This window comes from Haliaeetus leucocephalus, unplaced genomic scaffold, assembly GCF_000737465.1.
Source record: "Haliaeetus leucocephalus isolate CR32 unplaced genomic scaffold, Haliaeetus_leucocephalus-4.0 Scaffold166, whole genome shotgun sequence".
Classification (NCBI taxonomy): domain Eukaryota; kingdom Metazoa; phylum Chordata; class Aves; order Accipitriformes; family Accipitridae; genus Haliaeetus; species Haliaeetus leucocephalus.
Genome location: NW_010972602.1, coordinates 1853479 through 1876845, shown reverse-complemented (window position 1 = coordinate 1876845; position 23367 = coordinate 1853479). Strand labels below are relative to the sequence as shown.

The 23367-nt window shown below is 37.9% G+C and overlaps 1 protein-coding gene across 1 annotated transcript in view; it reads right to left on the bottom strand.

The window, feature by feature from the left end:
* Positions 1 to 23367, bottom strand: part of VAV3 (vav 3 guanine nucleotide exchange factor) — a gene marked incomplete at its 3' end in the record, with an annotated part of 139773 nt that overhangs the window by 102370 nt on the left and 14036 nt on the right. Inside the window, exon 2 of the mRNA XM_010563444.1 lies at positions 10768 to 10884. Coding sequence (XP_010561746.1) covers positions 10768 to 10884 — 117 coding nt within the window. The remainder of the gene's footprint in view (positions 1 to 10767; positions 10885 to 23367) is intronic.

The window sequence follows — 23367 nt, the reverse complement described above, 5'->3', positions numbered from 1 at the left end:
AGGTATATTCAGGTACATCAGTCAGAGGGCATACAGCTACTGCTATGCCTCATACCACTCAGGAAGATTATTCTCTTTTTACCTAGCACTGGGGGAAGAAAAAGCTACATAATATACTATTGAGTCACTGTGAAATCAACAGCATCTCTGCTTGACACTTTAAACTGCACTGTGAGTTTTGGACAACAGCTTACCCCAGTGAAGGCTGAATGGGAAATTGTGGAAAACTCCCCACCCCACCAGTGACCTACATTCAATTTTTTGCACTACTCTCCTGCAAGGCCACAGGCAGTAAATCCTGCCTCAAGTCACTTACATATTTTGGTAAAAACTGGATTATATAGTGCACTGAATTACTCAGCTAGTATCAACGAGCCACTGCAGGAAACACACATCATGTGCTTGTACAATGTCACTGATGTATTTTTGCTCATATCAGCTTTACTTTAGAAACACTTTAAACCTTTGAGCACCTTAAAGTTGATTTGGGGGGAATGAAATATATTCGTGAGAACTAGCCCTCAACTGGTTTTCTTAAGTAATTCTGCCAAGTGTCCCCTACATGTTCACAGACCAAAATGGGTTTCAGTTGAAGATATATTCAGACCTATACACAACTCTTTAATTTGGGGATTTTATTTTATTAAGGTTAAAATTTGCATAAAAAATATGCTCAGAAGACCACCTTCCAAAAACTCAAATAATATACTTTTGTCAGCTACTTCAGCATCACACTGCATTGTGCAGTGTGCCTATGTTACTACTTTGTATCAAAGGCTCTTTACAGGCAGGTCTTGAGACCTATGCTGGCATATTACAGTTTTAAACTGTAATTGGGTGAAATCTAAGAACTGATTTACTTGTAGAGGTTAGCAGCAGCTAAAGTGTGTCATTTAATTTCACTTTTGTTACTCATTTTATTTGACTGTACTTTTAACTTCTTCTGTAATATTACTTTTTATTTAGCAACTGTAATTATTTACAACTGTTTTTAAAGAGGTTCCAAAGTTTATCAGCTAATACATTCATTATAAAATTTTACACTGAATGATTTAATTATTGAATAGTTATTTTGGAAATTAAATCCTCAGTTTTCAACCACCAGTGTTTCACCTTTGAAATCTCACGAAGAAAGCCAAGAAAATGCAAACAATCTGTTTTATAGAACTTTTCCAAATAAATCTCATCTCATGCTTCAGAGTTAAAACATTTAAGATCCAAAACCTAAGATCCAGCATTTCTGCTGTAACATATTTTGACCAAAAGAAAAAGCCATCTTCCTAAATATATTTAGTGTTTGCAGAGAAAGATGCATTAATTTTCCCAGCAAGGTAGTCTTTGTGATTTCAATCACCTACAAACAATATAAGCTTTTCAGATTTATAGATAACTATGTTGGAGTACACTCTTCCAACTTATTTTTCCATTACCAAACTATTTCAAGTATCAATCCTTTTCAAAGGCATGCAGTAGCTGTGCATCTGACATTTATTCATAAGACAACTACTGTGTTGGAATGAAAACCAGCAGAACAAAATTCTTTATTAGCAAACACCTCTCTAGCCCTGTCACCAACATGTTAAGTAAAAGCTCTCTAACATTTTGTAAACATTTCTCATTAACTCATACCTATTTCCGTTTTATGAAATACTCAAAACATTATTTCCTGCTGCAAACCATTCACTGCAGGTTTCACTTTCTATTGAAATTGGACAGAAAAAGCAGTGAATGAAATTACAACCAATCTAACTACCAAAGCATTCTTCATGCTAAACAAGCCCTGAAATTTTAATACTTACAAAGAAACAAGCAGCAACTACTGTCTTTGAAAATACGTTATTATTTGGGACTTTTCACTCAAGTACACTTCTGCTTTACGTAGGAGAACTACCAACCATAAACAGTTGGCAGGTGGTCTCCCCCTTGCCTGCACGAAGAGGGGAACTCTACAGACCGAGCGTAAAAACCACAGTCTGGCTTTCCACCAGCATACTAACAACTCCTGGGTTTGGCCCCATAATGTCATTAGCAGCTAGTCTTGGAGAATGCTTACATATGCTTGTCTAACTCTTCACAGGAAATCCCAACACTGCATAAGAGATGGTTTGAGCCACCACCTCCTTAGCTTGCAATTTGTGTTTCTCGGGTAGAGTTCAAGAGTGGCCCAAACCTCTCTGGTGGAGGTTTAGCAATGTTTTAAACTCATTATATATATACACATATATATAGGCTAGGAGACATCTTTCAGTAAAAGAGAAGTTTAGCTGTTTCAAATCATTCCAAGGAAAAAATAGGAGGAAAAACCCAAAATTAGCAATTATACTTTCTCTAACTTTTTTATATTGGAATGGAGCAAAGAAAGTCACCAAATTTATTATTTTAAGACTATGCATAGATAATGTATCAAGTTAATTGAATTGCCTGTAATCATTAATGCATACAGCAAAAAGACATTTGGCAAGAAACATAGGGACTGATAACTACTTCAAGTTGCTCACCTCTTAATATCCTTTTTGCTTGTTTGTTTCTGCTTCTTTGCCTCCTAATCTTTGATTTTTATCAAGATGCAGTCACCTAAGATTCAAAGTGAGCTGCAGGAAACAATAAGCAAAGCAGGTAATAGTGGGAAAAAAAAAAAAATGTGTTCTAGGTAATTCATAGTGTTGCTTGTGTCAGTCTCTTGCTCAGACAAAAGGCCACGCAGAGGAACGACACTGAACATTAGTAAGAACAGTTTACCAGTATCATAGTAATTAAGCTAGGTTTGTTGTAATCAAAACTTTTCAAGGATAGACCATTAAGAAACTGAATGCTTTCTCACATAGATCCTACACAAAATCATCTCGCATTTTAAACAGGGTGCCCAGTTTAGGATTACTTTTGAATAATCAACCTACTGTATCTTGAACATAACCTCATACCACTTATTTAAAGAAAAACTTTTTTTTTTTATCAAAGATCTTCTCATATTCTCTTCTATAGCCTTTATTAAAATCTCAAGTAGACAAGCAGAACTGAAATATGTCAAATGGGTTGATTCAGACAGATCCAAAACTAGAAAATACACAGCAGAAGAAAAAGAGGTAGAGACAAGTAAAACCAGGAAGGAGCATAAAGGTCCAACAAACATAAGAAGTGATAAGCCACATATTAAAGAGCTGAATAAATACTTTTACAGTAAACACAGCATCAACAAATAAATCATGAAGATAAATTCCATAAATCCAGAGGAAGATGGTGGCATATGCATTTTTCAACAAGAATAGGAGACCACTTTTTGCATGCTAATTCATTTGAGACACTGAGAGATAGGATGCCATCCAGAAGGACCTGGACAAGCTTGAGAAGTGGGCCCATGTGAACCTCATGAGGTGCAACAAAGCCAAGTTCAAGGTCCTGCACCTGGGTTGGGGCAATCCCCAATATCAATACAGACTGGGGGATGAAGGGATTGAGAGCAGCCCTGTGGAGGACCGCTTGGTCATACTGGTGGATAAAAAGCTGGACATGAGCAGGCATGTGTGATCACAGCCCAGAAGACCCACCATATCCTGGGCTGCATCAAAAGAAGCATAGCCAGCAGGTTGAGGGAGGTGATTCTGCCCCTCTACTCCACTCTGGTGAGACCCCACCTGGAGTACTGCCTCCAGCTCTGGAGTCCTCAAGTACAGGAAAGACATGGACCTGTTGGAGCAGGTCCAGAGGAGGGCCACAAAAATGATCAGAGGGACGGAGCACCTCTGCTATGAAGACAGGCTGAGAGTTGGGGTTGTTCAGCCTGGAGAAGAGAAGGCTCCAGGAAGACGTTACTGCAGCCTTTCCGTACTTAAAGGGGGCCTATAAGAAAGATGGGGACAAACTTTTTAGCAGGGCCTGCTGCGATAGCACAAAGGGTAATAGTTTTAAACTAAAAGAAGTTAGATTTAGACTAGATATAAGGAAGAAATTTTTTACAATGAGGGTGGTGAAACATGGGAACAGGTTGCCCAGAGAGGTGGTAGATGGCCCATCCCTGGAAGTGTTCAAGGTCAGGTTGGATGGGGCTCTGAGCAACCTGGTCTAGTTGAAGATGTCCCTGCTCATTGCAGGGGGTTGGACTAGATGACCTTTAAAGGGGGGGGGGGGTGTTTCTCCTTCATTACACAGTGGTGATATTTTTTTACTCAGAATCGAATACCTACAAGCAGACATGAAGAGTATCAACAGAAGCAACCGTCCTCCAACTCAAAAGAGGCAGAGGATCACTGAGTAAAAATCCTTTAAACCTACAACTGAGCCCTATTTCAATCTCTGACTTAAATATTTAATTTGCACCATTGATGACAAAAGCAGAAGTGCATAGGTCTAAAAATCAAGGACCAAGCCTTTTTAAGTTCAGTGGAAAAAACAATCTGCATTTTAACAAGTTGTGAAATTCAAACACAATTTGCAACAGGCTTTTTAGGCTGATGTCAAGCCCATTTCATGTGGTAACTGGAAATATCAGAATGACCAACAGGCCCAGGTAGCTGCAATAGCCATATACTATTTGTTTCTAGAGACATGATAATTTTATGCCTATGTCATTTGAATCTCAAAATCCCAAAGCAGACAGAGAGAAGAACAAGCAGAGAACCCGGGCAGCGAGCAGGAGAATCTTGGTCGAAGTGGGAGAGAGATTCTCTTAGAAATTAACTATATGGCAAGGATGAGAGAGCATGGAGCAGCTTATACAAATTGTATTTCAACTTCCCCTGTTCCCCACCCCCTCCCCACCCCTTCCATCTATCCACTGTACTAACAGAAAACCATCATGCTTTTCCTCCTTGGAAGCCTCCAGGCTTTGCAAAAGAGGGAGAAAAAAAAAAACAAAAAACCACGTTTCCTACCCTTCTTAAAGGGTGAACAATTTCACTATCACAGAAAAAAGATACATACAAAACTCTTCAAAGTTCATATGGACTTCAGCTACAAGTCACTCATTTATTGCCTTCTGGTTTTATTTATAGTTTATATTTGTGTTACTTTGACCAATATTTATAAATTCAGGAAGTTTGGGGTTTAGTTGTCAGTTTCACCATTAACTTCTGGTTACCAAAATGCCTGTATTGCAAGTGCTGCAGGGAATTAATTCCCTGTTTCAAAATAAGGTTTAAAAACATTTCTATAAACAAATGTGTGAGAAGACACAAGTCTTAAGCCCTGTTAAACCTACTCAAGCTCAACTGTCCTCCTCCTCCTCCAAAAATTCTTCCACCTCAAAGAGAAATGCACGCTACCAGAATTCAATGCTATGAGTTCTGTGTCTCCGGGATACATCAATCAGATACACCTCACATTTGGACAAGATCATCTTAATAACAGAGAAACATGCTCAGAAACTTGGTTTTATCCTCTCATTTAGCAGTTTCTCATTAACCTTGACTTTCCAAACGTGGTCACATTTGCTGAAAAACTGAACAGAAGCCTACATTATATAAGGACTCAAGGTCTTCTGATACTTCCAAAAACATCCCAGGCACTCCCTGAATGAGAATTTTTCATTAATGATCAAATATTTGTGGTATGTTCAACACTTTATGATGTGGTCAAAAACAAAGATTATCATTACCATTTTCATCAACTGGAAGCAAGCATTATAACTTGAAAAGTTATGACAAATCTTTAGGAAATTCATGAAGATTCATTCGGAAAGACCAGTGAAGTGATAGTCCACTAGTATTCTGTCACAAAACATTCAAGACCATAATCCTGAAATATTTAGGCCTAAATATATATAAGATCACATAGAAGCTACAAGCTCAAGCTAATGGTTTTAAATTTATTGAAGTTATATGCCTCGTAATTTGTACACTCTCTGGTGATGACCACTGCAGCAAATTATTACAGATAAGTACACTGAATTTATCTAGTGTTTGTAATGGCCCACCATGGCAATCTATTTCTATATATTCTCCAGGACTTTTCAAAAAGGTGGCTGATGAGCTATACCATTATTCATCCTGCTTCTTCACCCACTTCATCACTTTGCCCAAAACAATGATTTATGTTCTTTGGGACTGGAAGTCATTTTCTGTTGTGATTCAAGGGACACTTTTAGGGAGGCTACCGAGTGCTTGACCTTTATGTAACTCTATACAAATAGAAATAATACCTAACAAATAAGGTCTGCCAAGCATTTCAGCTGTTTTGCAACAGGCTAGTGTTTCTTGCTTATTTTGTCCAAAGCATTTCCACAGAGGAGGAAGCTGAAACCTGCCTTTATCTTCTGTTTCTTCATTCTCCCACATTCACAAGTACACCTTGAAGGAGTTCACATGTCATTTATCCCAAACCAGTCCATCTCTCTGAAACACTTGAAAACATTAAAATGCTACTCCTAAAAGCAATTGTACAGCTAGTTTCTTGAGCAAACCACTACGTTGTGGTTTGTTGTTTTTTTTAATTCTACCACTAAAAGAGCTCAGAGAATGAAGATACAGAGCTCTGGTTTTAACGATAGTCTTGTTTTTACCAGCTCATTTCTCTTTATCCATTTTAATATCTTTACAAAAATATGCCATAATGTCTTGGCACGTTCCCCAATGTTCTGCAGTTTTAATATGACTTTATTAGTGATAGTGCTCATACTTTGCTCTATTACCTCAGTCATTAAATTCACCAAATAAAACGTGAAACAACTGAGGTTCATCTCAACTGCTTCGGTTTTATTGAAGATTTCCTAAACAATTTTTCCTCCTCTCTCTTTCTGGAAAGGAATATAACTTCTTATAATAACTGTTTCTCTTTGTTGTGTTGATTTTGGTGTATCTCATGCACATGTGCGTGATCTTCCTGGAATCTGTTAAACCTGAGGGAATACCAACACACCAGGTTCCTCAACTTCAGCGTGACTTTCTGCTGCATCATAGCCCCAATTTCCTTTGCACTAAGAGACTGACTAAAATTAACACAAACTACATGACCTTAGTATATGCACTCAGTACTTTCCCGGCAGTTGCTTGCTTTTACATAAACTAGCCTTTTAAGCGTCACTGGAGAGTTAGCTACACTAGACATTATATTATATGCTTTTAAACAATTAGGTACTTGTTTGATTGGTAGCAGTTGATATTTCATCCCCTTGTTTGCTTTTTTAAAAATCATGATTGAGTATTGTATGGGGGGGTCTGTAGCTATGTTCATGTTATATCATGAAAGTCACTCTGCACTCAGTTATACATTGCTTAGAATATTTAAAAGCAGAGTACTCAAAGTTTTGTTTCCGACAATACCCGGACACCGTTTTCCCCCACAGGACCTCAGACACAGCTCTCTTGAGGCCAGGGAGCATCTATTGACATCAATGGGCACTGGAACTAATCCTCAGATTCCCATTTCTGCAACACATTACTTGCAAACTGCCTTCAGAGAATACAGATACCAACAATTTGTTGTGGCGTACCAAACAGCAAAGGCTGCTGTTCAGGAGTGTGGAGGGCTCACAGAGCTGAAAGAACAAGTATCAACATTATTTGTTGATTCTGGCACACAGGTAGAAAGGAAGAACCTGACAACCCTGCGGTAGTGAGAAATGACTCTCCAGCATGGAATTCGTATGAAAACACTGTCTGGCACCCCATGTGCGTGGGAGGGCATTTCATGCTCCGTCAGGAATTTAATGCAGCAACAATGAAATCTACTGATAGAAAGGTGAGTGGGAATGGGTGAATACTGTAGAACTCAAGGAAAAACAGGTTTTATGTAGTTTTAGAAAGCATGATTTAAGAACCTTCCTATTTCTGTGTAATATAGCCCCTCTTTTTTCAAGCACAGTCAGTCTAAAAATAAGAAAATCTGTGCTATTATACTTGAAATAGAAGAAAACCCTCATCTTGTTAACAGCTGATATCAATATTCATACAGAATGTACACATTAAAAACATACTCATGGGGTTACCTGCTTCCCTGTTTCTTCACCTATTCTCTACTTAGGTGTTGCTACTTCAGCTTCACCTCTGATTCCCATCCACACCACATACACCCTTCTTTTTCTCTAATGACTGAGATCAAAGAGTCTCTGCAAAGTAGAGCACAAAGTTCAAGTCAAATTTTCATACGTTATGTCAAAGCATCTGGAAACAGCTCATTTACCCCTAGCTATTAAATGCAAGTTTCACCCTTACATCAAACATTTTGTAACCAGTATTTCACAAGGCTGTTAAAAGTCTTATGACTATATAGGCAGTGCACAGCTGCTACTTCTACCATGCACAGGGTTTTGCTGCCATTGTCTTTAAAGAGTTGAAAAAGATCAGAGTATTTCCAAAAAAATTACAGTTTCCATCACCAGGCCTCTCATCTGATTCTTCCCTTCAATCTTATTTGCTTGAAAGCACACTGTTCATTTACAATTGACACATTTCTCCTGTTCCCTCCACTAGCATGCTTAGTCATTTAAATCTGTCATATTAAGCAGAATATTCCATCATAAGATGACAAATTCAATAATCACTTCTTTATAAATTCAATTGAAGCATTTAGAAGTACGTGATATGTAAGGCTTATCGAGTCACCTCAGCTACAACTTATTTACATCTCACCACTAATAAGTACTTGCCAGCTTCTGAGATCTCAAGACAGCTTCCAGTACGTTCAAATGTGTTAGAGGCTGTAGATATTGCACACACTCATTCCATCACCTATTTGGTCAACAGTTTGGAAAACAGTTTTTCTAAACCATATTATTCTTTCTGTTTGTGCCTGTAATCATTTTAAGATCATTCATATTTTGTACACATTTAGGGAGAGCAGTTCAAAGAATTCTTTTAGAAACTGCACAATGACTTGGTTGCAGTAGCAGGAAAAATCTGCAGCACTGTTTTTTTGGCCTTTTCCATATATACTTCAATTCAAGAAGGCTAGAGATTTAGGACCATATTCGAGTTGTTATTCATAGGAAAAAAACAATGAAGGGGAAAGTTGAGAAGCAAAGAACAACTTGAAAAATATAAGCTTTCTTATTCTCACCGCTGCTACTAGCAATCAGTATTTCCAAATAAAGTAACTGCGTATCAGATATGCAGTTGAAATCCCATGCCACTTTACAGATATTCTCAGCTAACTGTACAAACAATATACTTAAAACCACAGAAATAACTCAGCATAAGGCTAGCTATACATTTTAATACAGTTGTAAATTTCCCCTCCACTTTCTTAATGGCCTCAAGCTCACCAACTGCTTTAGGAAGCTGAGTACATGTTCATTTGCAGAGGCTAGTAAAATACATAGATCAGCCTATGTAAATACAGCAGATTGCAACCTCCACCTGTGTGTGGCAAGCTTCCACACGAGCACGCAATGGAAACAGCTGAACAGCAGAGCCATTATGCACCTAAAAACATGCCCAATGCAGCTATTGCAAGGATTGCACACGCTTGTTCAATTTAGCATCTCCACCTCTGCACAAGCACATGTTATCATGCACATAGTTAGCCTCATTAAAGAATCCCACACACCAGTGTCTTTAAAATTTGTCACTGCATTTTTATCTGGTAGCTTTCCAAGAAAGGTGACAAAGGCCACTAAAGAGGCCAAGACTAGAGAAACCATTGCTTGTAAGCACTATCGCCATCGCTAAAGCTGAAATACCAGTACCAGGAATAATTAGTCTATTCGTGCTATACTGTGGCAACAAACACAGTAAAAGCTTTGTCTTAAATATGATTTATGAGGACAAAAGATGTTCAGCATAACTAAACAAGTGGAATTACCAGTTTTATCTAATTTATACTCAAAGGACTTAAAACCAGACAAAAGATTCAGAAAAATAATTAGATATTTTGGTTAACGGTAATCACTGAACCATTTCAAACAGTCATATTGCAGCCCTGATTCACGCTTGCACTCTTACATCATCTTTACCTCTATGTCTACTTATAAAAAGAGCAGTGCATAAAAATGAAATAGTAAAATTATAATCTCATTAAAAAAAGGAATAATGCTTGAAATATACTAAATTTGAATAAATAACTATTTTTGGTGCTACTTTAGGTAATTTTCAGACCTTTTCCTGTGAAATTAGGGTAATGATACCCTATGACTCAAAAGCAGAAACTGAAGTTGAACTGAACATATGCTGGCAATGACAGATCAAACAGATATGTAGGAGGTTGTGAACAATAGACTGGAAAAAGCCTTTATATATAGAATAACTAATCAGAGGCTTACAGAATATACTTCAGGCTGTGTAAATTAGAGCTATGGTGGGTTAATGTGACTGTTCTATCTGAGCTTTACAGCAGGTTAGAAAAAACAACAGATTTTAAAACTAATTGTAAAAAAAAAAAAAAATTTTCAAAGGGCAGATACATGAGTAAATTTTGAGCACTTGAGACTAATGAAACATGCTCTGTGCCATGTGGTCTTACAATGTATAAGCCCAGGGTTTCTGATTCCACACTATTTATGTCAAAAGTGATATCACCAGACAGCACTCGCCCACAGTTTGCCATCTTCACACATTTAGTTTACCTTTAACTCAGCATCTTTGAAGCTATTTTTTTTTTAACTTATCTATGCTTTTCACACCTTCAGAACTTTCCTACCAGGGATTTTTCCCTGCCCTTTATTAGCCCCTCCAATGTAAATCTATTTCTTCTGCTTTCTTAATTCTTTCCCACTGTTTTTTTACTAATGAACGCTTATCCTTTAGTCACAACTTCTACACTATATCTACCATGAAAGTCTTCTATACTCAAGTAGCAGAACACAGGTGTTATTCAGGATATAATTAAAAGGATCCTTACCTTTCCAAAATCTCTCACATCAAACAAATCAAATGCTTCAAAAAGTTCACTTTTCTTCATCCCAAATATTTCACAACATGCCGAAAGAAAAGTCCTTATATTCTTCAAGCAAAGAAACTAGGGGAAAGAAAACAAAAACACTAAGCATCAAATGTGTCAACTTGTGTGCTCACTTTGGTCACAAATACATTACAAAATTCACCAATACAATTATTTGCAAGTCCGCACTTCTACTATGCTGTGATCTTCCACTGGTTCTAATTCAGCCATAAAAGTTCCCTTCAGACTCAAAAGCATTAATCAAATTCTGAGTAGACAATTTGTGAACAGAAACTATTTTCTCTCTTTTTATGTAAACAAAGAGAAATGACAATATGCTACTAGATACAAATTGGTCTAAATACAGACTTACTTTTCGATTCTCTACAGACAGCATATAACGAAACAAATAAGGTTACCTTAATTAAAGTATATTAATATGAGAAAGTTATTCTTCATGTATACATCAAGTGTCTTCAGCTGTTAAGATAAAAGTCTAGTCTGAATGTTTAATGAAGACATGTGCACTGTTTTAACACACTAAAGACATTATGAATACATATTCTCTGTCTGGAACACGGGAGCAGATGAGATTTGCAATTGAGAAGTCATTTACAATTCATCTTGTGGAGATTTAAGATCCTCAAACCACCTTGATTTCTGTACTGAATTAAAGGCTATTTCTCTTGAAGTTATCCACATGCATCAATGATCATCTGAGTCTGGAAAAGAATAAAGCTTCTGCCACAATACTCTCCTTATAAGGCTTTTAATGCATTTTCTTGTAGAGTATTTTTTGAAAGACCTTACCGGTACAAAACACAGTAACTATCAATAGCATTGCAGTAATTAAAGAGGGATAGCTAAAAAGTGCAATATCCATTCTTGACAATGGTTAGCACCACAAGGTACTAGTACCTTACGAGGACATTAGCTCCATAAAGATGCTGTTGTAGAGTCTTACAATCCACTATGCAGTACAGTTCAAAAGCAAATACGGTATTTATAAGCAACAGTATTTCAAATGACCCAGCACTGTGCTTTGAATATGCATTTTAAAAGTACTGATACAGCAACTCAGTATTAAAACTGAGTTCCTAGAGTTCTCCATCTTATAGTGGATTCATAAGAATGAGGATCATTTACATTAGGACAGATTATAGAATTGCTATATGTTCCAACTTAATGTTGTTTATAAAAGCAGTATTTTTTGATATTAATACTGTCACAGCCATACCTCTCCTGAGTGCAAAGTAATAAATACCCAAATTGCTTACTCAGCCAAATATGTCAGTGCTTTACCTTCAGCATGACACAACAAAATACCAAATTCAACAGAGAGCCCTACTTCATGTCTTAGATAGAACTAACCAGCCAGACACAGAAAAAGCAGAGCTGATACATCAGATTTACAGCAAGGTTACACATGTGAAAGCACTGATTCAAGAAGAGAAGCTTCAAGAGCAGACAACTCTAGTAGATGGTTGTGGACATCAAGACAACAGCTGACAAACTCATCGCGAAGCATCACAAAAGCAATCCCTGCACAAGCCGAAGCTCCCAGGAAGGCATCTGTGACTGACAACTGCCACATCAAGTATAAGGGGCCACAGATTATGAGGTGGAGCTGTAGGCTCCACCATTCCCTCCACTCCGAATAGCCCCATCTGTACATGCTCCCAGCTCACATGGGGCAGCTGGTGCTGGGCTACATACTGGGCTGCTCGGAGACAATGCTGCATTTATGCTGGACTGCTTTTATGCATAGTGAAATTTGAAAAATGAGTCTAACTTGCTTAGTCAATATCACAAGCTTCTCTGGTTTTGCAAAGATTATAATTTTCAAGTCAAAATTACAAGGTTAGAAGGCTAAGAGATGTAAAACATATGTGCTTCTTCCACCATGACACTCACAGAAAGAACCAGAAAATGAGCTGGTTTGGGACCCCACAGCTTTAAAAACAAGATGGCACACAGAAAGTGATCATTGTTTTTCTGATATATGTTTTTCCCCAGGTTTTTTATTATTTTTCTTAAAAGCCATCAAGGGCCACTAGGTTCATCCAATGCAGAACACTGATTCAACTTGAATACCGATTTACTTCCTTATGTTGAAATTCTCACATCCACTGACAAATTTTTGCCTCACTGGAAAACTCAGCTGCCTTTTTAAAACCTAAGTTTTGAGTTTAGATTAGCTAGTGCTGAAGTCTGCCAGTGCAAAGAAAGCTTACAGCTGCATTAAGTTGTTTACCTCTAAAGAGAGCAATAAGTTAAGAGAGAGACAGATGTCATAGGCCTAAAATCTGGCCTAGATTTCCTACAGAGCATTTTAGTGAGTTGCATTTAGTTTCTTAATATAGCTACAAGAAAGATTTATCAGTGACTTCAAATTTGGTTGGAATTTTGTGACATCAGCCTTTTGTGTTTAAATTATCATTACTATGAATTATATGCAAATAGATGGGAGAGCATATTACAAGAAATTAAGTTTCCTTTAGCCCACATGTTTTAAAGGAAATGTTAAAAGTATCTACGCTGTAAGTAATGAATTAAATTCTTTGGAATATTCTAACAGAGACACCAAAGAAGAATCTAATTCCCCACGCCCTTTTTTTAAATACTCACTAATTCATTAAGTGGTAAAGTGCACTTTAACATGTATCATATATTAAACAGACTTGACATAATTATAATCTAATATTCAATAACCATATGACAACACAGCAGTTCCATTACATTTCTTGTAGGCTCTAGAAACCACAGACTAAGCATTTGTCAAATCTACCTGCACTTGATATGGGACCACATCATCAATAAGTATGTGCCAAATGGTGCCTTTAGCAGAATAGGCCTCCTGACAAAACAGTCTAACCCCCCTGCTAGTTCAAAGACTGCTTAGTGAGTTTAGCTGGGCATCTAATGATTCAGTATCCATCAATTTTCTCTTGCAAAATGAAAGGCTTATTACTAAACTATTAAGCTCACTGCAGTAGCTATAAGGATAAAACTGTGAGAGTACTAAAACCAAAAGGTGTTCATATTTATATGCACTCATTTTGCAATAAAATGTATGAGGAAAAAAAACAAAAGAAGTTTTAAGAAGAACTCATTATATGCTACTCATGTTTTGGAAAAGTTATTTGATTATACTACCCAGAAAACTTTCAGAAATATTTCCAAAACTTTATATTGCAATCATCTAAAGAAACAATCTTCCTCAATGAAAACAAAGATTTTTATCGCTGTGGTTATTGTACGAAGAAGTACAAATTAGTAAAAGAAACCTCCAAATTAAAAAAAGAGTGTACATCTAAAATCTAGGAAGTTCTATAAAAGACAACCATCCTTGCTGGCAATAAGAAAAAGGCACCATCAGTCTGCAGTCTCTCATTAGTAAGTACAGTCCTCAGGATATTTGGAAACCTACTACATGATTGCATTTCTTTTTCAAAAGCAAAACATTATACTTCGGCACACCACAAGGGAGATTGTTAAAGGCATAAAGAGCAGTTGGGTACCCAGTTCTCTTAGAGATGCAAGGAGAGCTAGACATCTCTCACTTGGTCTGATCTCCAAAAGTCTCCTCCACAGGAAATGTTGTCTTTCAGTACAAGAACTGGTTTCTTTTCATTAAAAGATAACATAACTTAAAAACAATCTTTTGAAAAAGTTAACGTTGCCTCTTTTTTTTTTTTTTTTTTTTATAAATTACATGGCTATATTAGGAGGCAGCAGTCCAGAATTCTTAATACGCAGATCAGTAAAAATACTGCAGTAGGGTAGTATATGCCATGAAGCTGAAAAAAGTTCACACTTTTAAAAGTAAAGGCTTATATCTGGCTTATCTCCAGGTACACCATGAGAGGAGAGCACACCTAGCATCCAGACACAGATTGATAATATCACAACCCATTGGGGTTCAGGACCCTGAGAACAATTTTCAGTATTAACATCTGTAGATTATCAAGACATTCCTAAAGCACCCTAATGTTTCACAGCACAAGTAGCCACACTACTACAAACCAATAATGTTGTCATTGTCAGGGCTACTGAAATGGTACTACTCTTGTGATAAAACACAGTTTTTATGGAACAGATTAGAGTTTTAGTGGCCTCTGGTCCATTCTGCACTAAATTTCATTTTTTAAGAGGCATTAACACAACATTTATTGAAGTGAAGAGCAAGTTTGCAGAGGAAAAAAAAGTCTACCACCTAAAAAAGTGGGTATGGTTTATATAACTGGAACTGTATTTGTCTGAACTTAAAAGCAGAAGAGAGTGGGCAAACCAAATTATACTAAAGCTACACAGAAAAAGCATGCTGTTTTCTACATTTGCCACTTCACACAAAAAGAGACATTTATTTGAGGCTTTTTCAACACAGTACATGGTTATGTGTGCTGACAAAAATGTATAGAAATATTTTACAAAGGATACTGAATAGAAATTACTAATTAGACACAAAAAGCACAGACAGGACTACAGCTGCCCACAGGGAAGAGGGATTTCTCTAACCAGGCCTCTAATGAAGTGAAAGATGAAATGCAAAAGAAAAAAGAAGAAAAAAAAAATCAATTTCATATATCCTCTATTCATATAACTTTAGCAGTATTTCTCAGAAAATACATTTTAGCACTGACGTACTTCAATGGAATAAAGGTCTGTTTAGTACAGACCATAATATTCAGTATCTAGATATACCTTTTGTACTACAAGCACTTTTAAGGGTGTTCAGAGACCAACACAAAGAGCTCTGAAGATCAAATTCTGCCGTGAGACATTTATATGAAATTCCAACATAGCAACACCAGTCAGGCGAGTGAAAACTGAAAGGCCAAGAAATAGCAAGTATTTAGGAAAGACTACTTTCAACTTACTTTTTTTTTTAATTACCAATAGTGGAAAAAACAGCTACTTGTATTTATTTCAACTTCTACCTCCTTTTTATTATGATGATTTAGTCACAAGCAAGGAAGAAAGCTTGGGTAGCTGGCAGTTTCCTTATACTTCTATCTGGATCAACAGATATTCTTACTGCATTTAGGACAAACTAGAGAACATACTGAAGCCTGAGCATCTGAGACAGTCTAAATAGACATTAGACTATAAAGTGGTATTAAAAACAAAATGGATCACTGTCACTATGTCAGGGAAGATGTTTTGGAGTTTTTTTTCCAGTGTGATTTGATTCACTTTTGCTGACATTGTATACCCATCCTTTTGTCACCATATTTTCCAGGCTTTTTTTGCATGTTGCATTAACGGCCCCACGCAGACTTCAGGAGGATCCCAGTAACTGCACAAGAACTGAGGCCAGTCGCTCCTAGCCACCATCACGTAGAAGCTATGATGAAAGAGTGAAAACACAGAAAAAGTAGTATTCTGCTTAGCCAATTGTCCACTAAATGCACTTTGCCTCCTGTGGGTGAAATAAGGCATGTCAATCAGGGAAAGTCCAGAAATCTTCCCCTCCTATTCCTCTTCTAAATGGCACCACTTTTGCCTTGTCTTTAAACAGCCTTATAGGCATAAACAAAAAAATGGTGGGATTTTATGTAACAGCAAACATTTTATGACAAAATTAGTTAGGGAAAGGCCAGACATTCAAAACAAGTATATAAAAGGGAAGTAATCAGATGAGCAAATTTGGCTTCAATTCATGCATCTCAGAAGGCAAAGTCACTTTCTTTTAATTTGTGAAATACTGATGTTACATGCAAGAAGGCACATACAGGCTTGTGAAGATGGGAGATATTTCTTTTAGTTGTTTATGGTCTTATAAAAGCAGAATTACACAAGAATAGAAGGCAGAAGAATAGAAGAGGAACAGACCATTACCATAACACTTACATGCTCTTCCTACACCTCAGCACTTACTGCAAAACATGGGCTCCTGACCTTTCCTGTCCATTTTTGGGATGCTGATGAGAACAGATTAATTGAGAATATCTCATTTTGATTTCCACTCTGTTCCTGAGAATATACACAAAAAGGAAAATCATGCAGTTATAGCTCTCAAGCACGAGGAGAAATCTGAAAATTGCCATAATGGATTTAACTGGAAGAATTGCTTTTCTACATTCTGTCACCAAGATTGGTATGTGCAAGTTGTTTCAGTGAAAGAAAGCACTGAAACAGAGCTTGTCTCCTCCAAGTTTCCTTCAAAGAAGTTGCTTAACGCCCTGAGGGTTGCAGATTTTTCTCTTCTCACTTGTTTCAGTATTTGTTGCAACAACTGTGTTGATAGGAGTAACACAAATTCCACACTAACACTGTTTGAATCCTGCAAAGTCCAAATCTAAGAGAGATATCCAGAACTCCCTACTGTGACCGAACAGCACCATCACCTCTTCCAGCCACGAAGTGAAGATGCTGTGACCATAGAGAAGCCATACAGCAGCAAGACCAAAGTTGTACCTTAAACCTATATACATAGAAAAGCAACAGTAACTAGAGATACAAACCCAAGGGTTTCATCAGCTCCTACATCATGTGTGCACACAGGAACTGTCTAGCTTCCTTTAAGTTCTTTCAGCCACATCCAATACAGGAAGAAAATTAGGTACTTAGAGAAACAGCTGCTCATGTATCAAGGGCTCCTTTCCATAAACCAGGCTGGACAGTTCCCCAACACATGCCATCTTTGACAGACCAATCCCTAAAGCAGGGTTACCAAAACAAGAGCACGCTATACCTCTATTAGATTACATGATATTTTTTTTTAATATCTGTACGTTCATTAACACCAGATTGCTAGGTACTCACACAAAGCAGGGGCCCACTGTGGTACTGACAAAATTGTACGTTCAGGGTTAACAATTCAACACAGAAATCATTTCTGGCTCCTTCACAGATTTCAGCAGCCAAAGCAGATTAGATTAGTTCTGCTCTGCCAACAGGAGTAATTATCACTATATGCAGTAAAAAATAGCTGGAAGGATTTCTAAGTGAATTAAGTACAGACCCACTGATGAAGTCTTAATTCAACATCTATTAATGCCTTTTCCTAAGCCAGCAAGAAGGAAAAGAGCAATATCAGAGTCAAGAATGGAAGTTTTAACATTTCTATTGTTCCTATGCATGCCACTTTTCTTGTGAAGATCTTTAAATCGGAGCCTTACTGAGGGTAGGCAATGCAAAAGGACCATAAGGAATTTAAAGACCAAGTCAGTGCGCAAGGATGAGTGCTCCTATTTTCAGTAAGCAATGAAAGCTACAAGGCTGTCTCCAGAGACTTTTTTGGTTTTAAGTGTCAAAACACCACAAGTAAGCATTATTCTTTTTCTCACTCTTAGATAAAACTTATTAACTTGCAAATTACATTTAAAAAAGAAACTAACACACACAGGAAGAACATGTCACTCACAGCAAAGGAATTCAGTTTTAGGTTCTGCATTTGGCCTCTTGTTCTGCAAACCATCTCCATCATTCGGATGATCAATATTTTTAAAGCTTTAAGCAGGAGCAAACAAGCCAAATATTAAATACCACCTAACTTTGCTCTCCAAAGGTCACAAAGCAGATACACTAATAAAGATGGAGGAGACACCACACTGAGTTCTGGAAGAGGCAGGCTCATTATCAGTATCTCAGCAGCTTAGAGCCTATACCTTGGCTCTTTGCATAGTTGCTTAAGAACTATTTTTGGGTTACAAAACATGCAAGACTGGTACCATTATATAACTATTAAGAATTTTGCTAAGAAAGGTGCTATGCAAAGAACAACAGACATTTCTTAATTCAGAGAATTAAGGTATAGCTAGGGAGATCTATAGTGTTATTAGCTTACTAGATGTGGGCATTCTTTGAAGGCCTACACAACGCATAGGATACTGTATGAACTATAAAACCTATTAAATTCCTTTGAAGCACTGCTAACACAGTATGAATATTAATAGCATGTTCTTTATTTGCTCAGTTAATGTAGTAATGAAATATTCATAGAAAAGCTCCTCTTAAAATTCCTAACTGACTACTATTCAACTGTGTCTATGGCATTTTGGCTTGAGTATGAAGTTTTGTTTATGTACTTTTGCTCTTCTCTGTGCTTCAAAGAAAGAAAATGGAAACTGAAACTTGAAAAAAAAGCTGAGAAAGCACAAAGGATGCTCAGCTTTTATTAGTAATGATATGGAGTGAACAGAAGGCAGGGAAAAAAAAAGCTCAGGACTTGTTACACATTCCTGACTCTCTCCTTGGCTATGCTAGCACTATAGCATTGGTTAAGCAAGTGGCGGCAAAGCAGCATTTAAATTCTATGTGTCCCTTAAGTCAAGAACTCCTACAAGCCATGAAAGTGGCAACTTCTAGTCAATGGTCACTGGAACACATTCAGCAAACACCTTCCACATCCTACCATGTGCATCAGGAGTCACTAGGCTGCCTGAAGAAGCAAGAAACCTTTTATCCTTTACTTATTGCAAGATGAAAAATAAGAGAGAGCTTTGGGAAAGCACACAGTCACTAACCAGATGGGAATTTTCAGACCACAGAGCCCCAACTACAGGAATTCCCAAAGGGTACTTAGCAAAAGGTATGGGTGGGAGCTCAGGACAACATCCTGTTACAAAGGGCAATTTTTTGAGTAGCCCTTTGCTCCCCGCTAGCAAGATTTCACAAGTCTATTCTGCAGTATCTTGTCAAAAAGAACAGCAGGTGGAACACAGTAGTGAGCATGCAAAGCACACAGAGATTAGTTAGGGGGTTCCTGTGCTCAGTTACCTTTCCAAATGACTAGCTCTGTCTTAGATCCCAAAGTTGTATCCTTAAAATGCCTTTCACTAGGGATCTCAGTGTCTTACAAACAAATGCAAAAAGAAGGAAGACAAAGGGAACATGGAAAACACTCCTAAGGAGAACAAGAATAGGAGGAAGACAGCAGCAAGGAAATGAAAAGAGGACCACAGGAAAAGGAACAGGAAAGGGACAGACACACAGTGAAACAAAAGTTTAAAAAGAAAATCAAAATAGACCAACAGAGGGAAAGATCCAGTGGGAAAGACCACTGAAGTAAAAAAGGGACTTGACTCGCTAATGATTAAATTGTGGGAAAACATTAAATAAAAGCCAAACACAAGACAATTATGTGTGTTAAAATTTTGGTGTTAAAATGCTTCAGGCAAACCTATTTATGAAACTGCCATTTAAAGTAAGACAGTAGTCACTGTGCTGTAAATTGTATTTACAATTGTGACATGAAAAACTGCTTCTGTAAGAGGCAGAACTGTAAAGGACACTGATATTCTACTTGGATGTACTGTCATTGGTCCTAACATTGGGTTTCTAATCACTCACATTTCAACTTAGTTGACGAAGTACCAGCAGTTGCATGAAACTGTTTTATAGACACGGAAACCTCAAAACCTACACCTACCTAATGTATTTAAACTTATGGGGGGGGGGGGGAACCCTAAAGTCTACAGCACAGCTGATACACTTAAACAACAAAATGAATGGAAAACCTCAAACAAATTAGCACTCAATGTTTTCATGATCAGAGGGGAAAAAAAAAAAAACAACAAACAAACAGAAAAACCTTACAGCTATGGTATGAAATACAGATCTTCACATCAGTGCTAAAGAGAACACCCAATGCATTTGTTTCATGTTGTTAGCTCAGCACACTAAGATACTGCTTCCATTGTATCTTAGTATCTTTTATTTATTTATTCGTGACTATGCTTGGTTTTTACAAGTCTCTCATGTTGGTGTAATAACACCAGAAGAATTGAGGCCCTAGTGCCCTGGACACAGGCCCTACACAAGGCCAGGCCTGGATCTCAACTATGTAATTCCTTTACAAAGACCTACAGTGTGGATTTTTTAAGATCATTTTTTAAGTTAGCATGTACTGGCTTGTTCTCTTCTAAGCACTTCAAAAAGTCTCAAAAGCTGTCCACAGTGAATCCTGCATGGAAATTCAACATAACAGGTGTGTGGGGGGGTGGAATCTTCACAGGGTTAGTCAGTGTCTGTTAGAGGTGAACGTAACCCAAATAACTCAACTCCTATGCTCTTCTATTTCTTGTCATCAGATCATACAGATCACATACTAAGTCTATGATTTCACAGGAAGGAACAATATTCTTATTAACATTCATTAGTGTTAACATACATGATTCATTAAATACTTCAAATTTTTTCTTGAATTGCATATGAGTAGTCTTTTCCAAGCTCTTATGATCATGGAATAAATTCCTAGCAAGACCTTAAGGATGTAAGTACAGCTCTCTACCAATTGCCAAATACGAATACAGCTGTCATCTAGTTACCTACTTTAAAAATCCACTGTTCTATTTTTGCTGGTGTGTCACTTCAGGTTTGCAGTTTATTAGACCATGTTCTCTGTGGCAAGGACAGGGGTTTCTGTTATATTCAGAGAACACTTCTCAAGGATTGCAAGTCAATTAAGTAGAACAGCTAAGTCCAGAAGCCCAAACCACAAACCAGTGGGAACAGCCATGAATGAAAAACAAACTCCAACAATAAATTTGCAGGACTGGAAGTGAAAACTCAGTGGTCACAGAGTGGACTGACTACATTTATACACTTTGTGATATTCTCTGGAGCTTCAACATATTGACCTGGCACCAAATGTCATCTTTCATGCACTGAATGCCATACAGTTTGGATCTCCAAAGCTGAGGAAGGAAATCAAACTCTTAACTGCTCTAATTAATCATACACTTGCATGGAGCTCCATCTTACTTACCAGGCTGAGAAAGTTAGATGCTTCTGCAGTCTTTGTTACAACATGTATTGCATTTGAGCATTTCCCAGTAACAATGAATAATCTATTAAAAGCAAATCCAGAGTTTGCTCTACTGGTCTGTCATGGTTTAATCCCAGCCAGCAACTAAGCACCACGCAGCTGCTCACTCACTTCCCCCCACCCAGTGGGATGGGGGAGAGAATCGAGAGGGGAAAAAAAAAAAAAAAAGTAAAACTCGTGGGTTGAGATAAGAACAGTTTAATAGAACAGAAAGGAAGAAACTAATAATGATAATAATAACAATAATAAAATTACAATAATAATAATAAAAGGATTGGAATATACAAAACAAGTGATACACAATGTAATTGCTCACCACTCGCCAACCGATGCCCAGTTAGTTCCCAAGCAGCGATCCCCCCAGGCCAACACCCCCCAGTTTATATACTGGGCATGACATCACATGGTATGGAACATTCCTTTGGCCAGTTTGGGTCAGCTGTCCTGGCTGTGTCTCCTCCCAACTTCTTGTGCCCCTCCAACCTTCTTGCTGGCTGGGCATGAGAAGCTGAAAAAGCCTTGACTTAGTGTAAATGCTACTTAGCAACAACTGAAAACATCAGTGTGTTATCAACATCTTTCTCATACTGAACCCAAAACATAACACCATACCAGCTACTAGAAAGAAAAGTAACTCTGTCCCAGCTGAAACCAGGACATGGTCCCAGATTCACAGGCAATTTTAAGTAGAGCAATGGGTACCAGATACATCATCTTTTTCTGTTCAGTAGTAAAATAAAAGGACCCAGGCTAGGGTGTGGCAGAAAGTTCACTGAGCGAGCACCAGATGTTCCACCTGCATTTTTGTCCTCAGTGAAGCCAAGGCTCAGACCAAGTGTTGAGCTCTTCTAACAACTAAATAATCAAACCAAGGCAGAAAGCAAAACAGCTCAACACTTTTAACTATTTAACAAGGGGGTTTTGTCCTACTCTGTAGGAGGGGCTTTCTGCCCCATTGCCTCATATTGAAGTAAAAGAAGAGGAGGATGGCCCTAAAATCTGTATTGCTCTCTGTCACGACAGTGAGGAAAAAAAGTCATACAAGTTTATAATACAAATTTGTGTAACCACCTAAACTACAGTAACTGGATAGAAAAAGCAGCAGCTACCTTCGCATGCTATTCCATTGTTAATGGAAAAAATAATTTGTTATCTGAATGGTTTTTTAATGTATGTATTCAGGTGATTTCACCTCTGAAATGTCTTAAACTATAAGCTTTCAGCACATATGTAAAGATTAAAGCAAGACGAATTCTAAATGTGATTAAAAATAGGGAACACTGATTCCACTACATTACAAATAAATGGTTATTACTGTATAAGTAATCTAATTACATTACATAGTAATACAAATTTATTTATAAACCTGCAGAAAAACGACTCCTCTTCCTAACATATCAAAAAGCTGGGCAGGGTGGGAACAGGGCCTCCTCCTTTTCCAGTCATTAGGCCACTGCACTGACGTGGTGAGAGGCAGGACACCATCAGCACGCTGACCGCCACGGCCTGTGCTGCTCTGCTGACCTTCCCAGCAGCACTGCTGGGCTACGGAGGGCCCGCGAGGCGGCTGCCGGGGACAGCCCCGGGGACAGCCAGACCTGCCGGGAGGGAGGCAGTTAGGCCGGCCTCCGCCATGGCAGCTCACCTCCACCTGCCACTGGAGGCCTTCGGCCACACGCCACCCTTCCCGCAGCCACCCACCCTGCCAAACCTCGCCGACTACTTCCCGGCGAGCCTGTCAGGACCCGTACAACGCAGACAGGCTGAACACTAGCCAGAATAAAGAC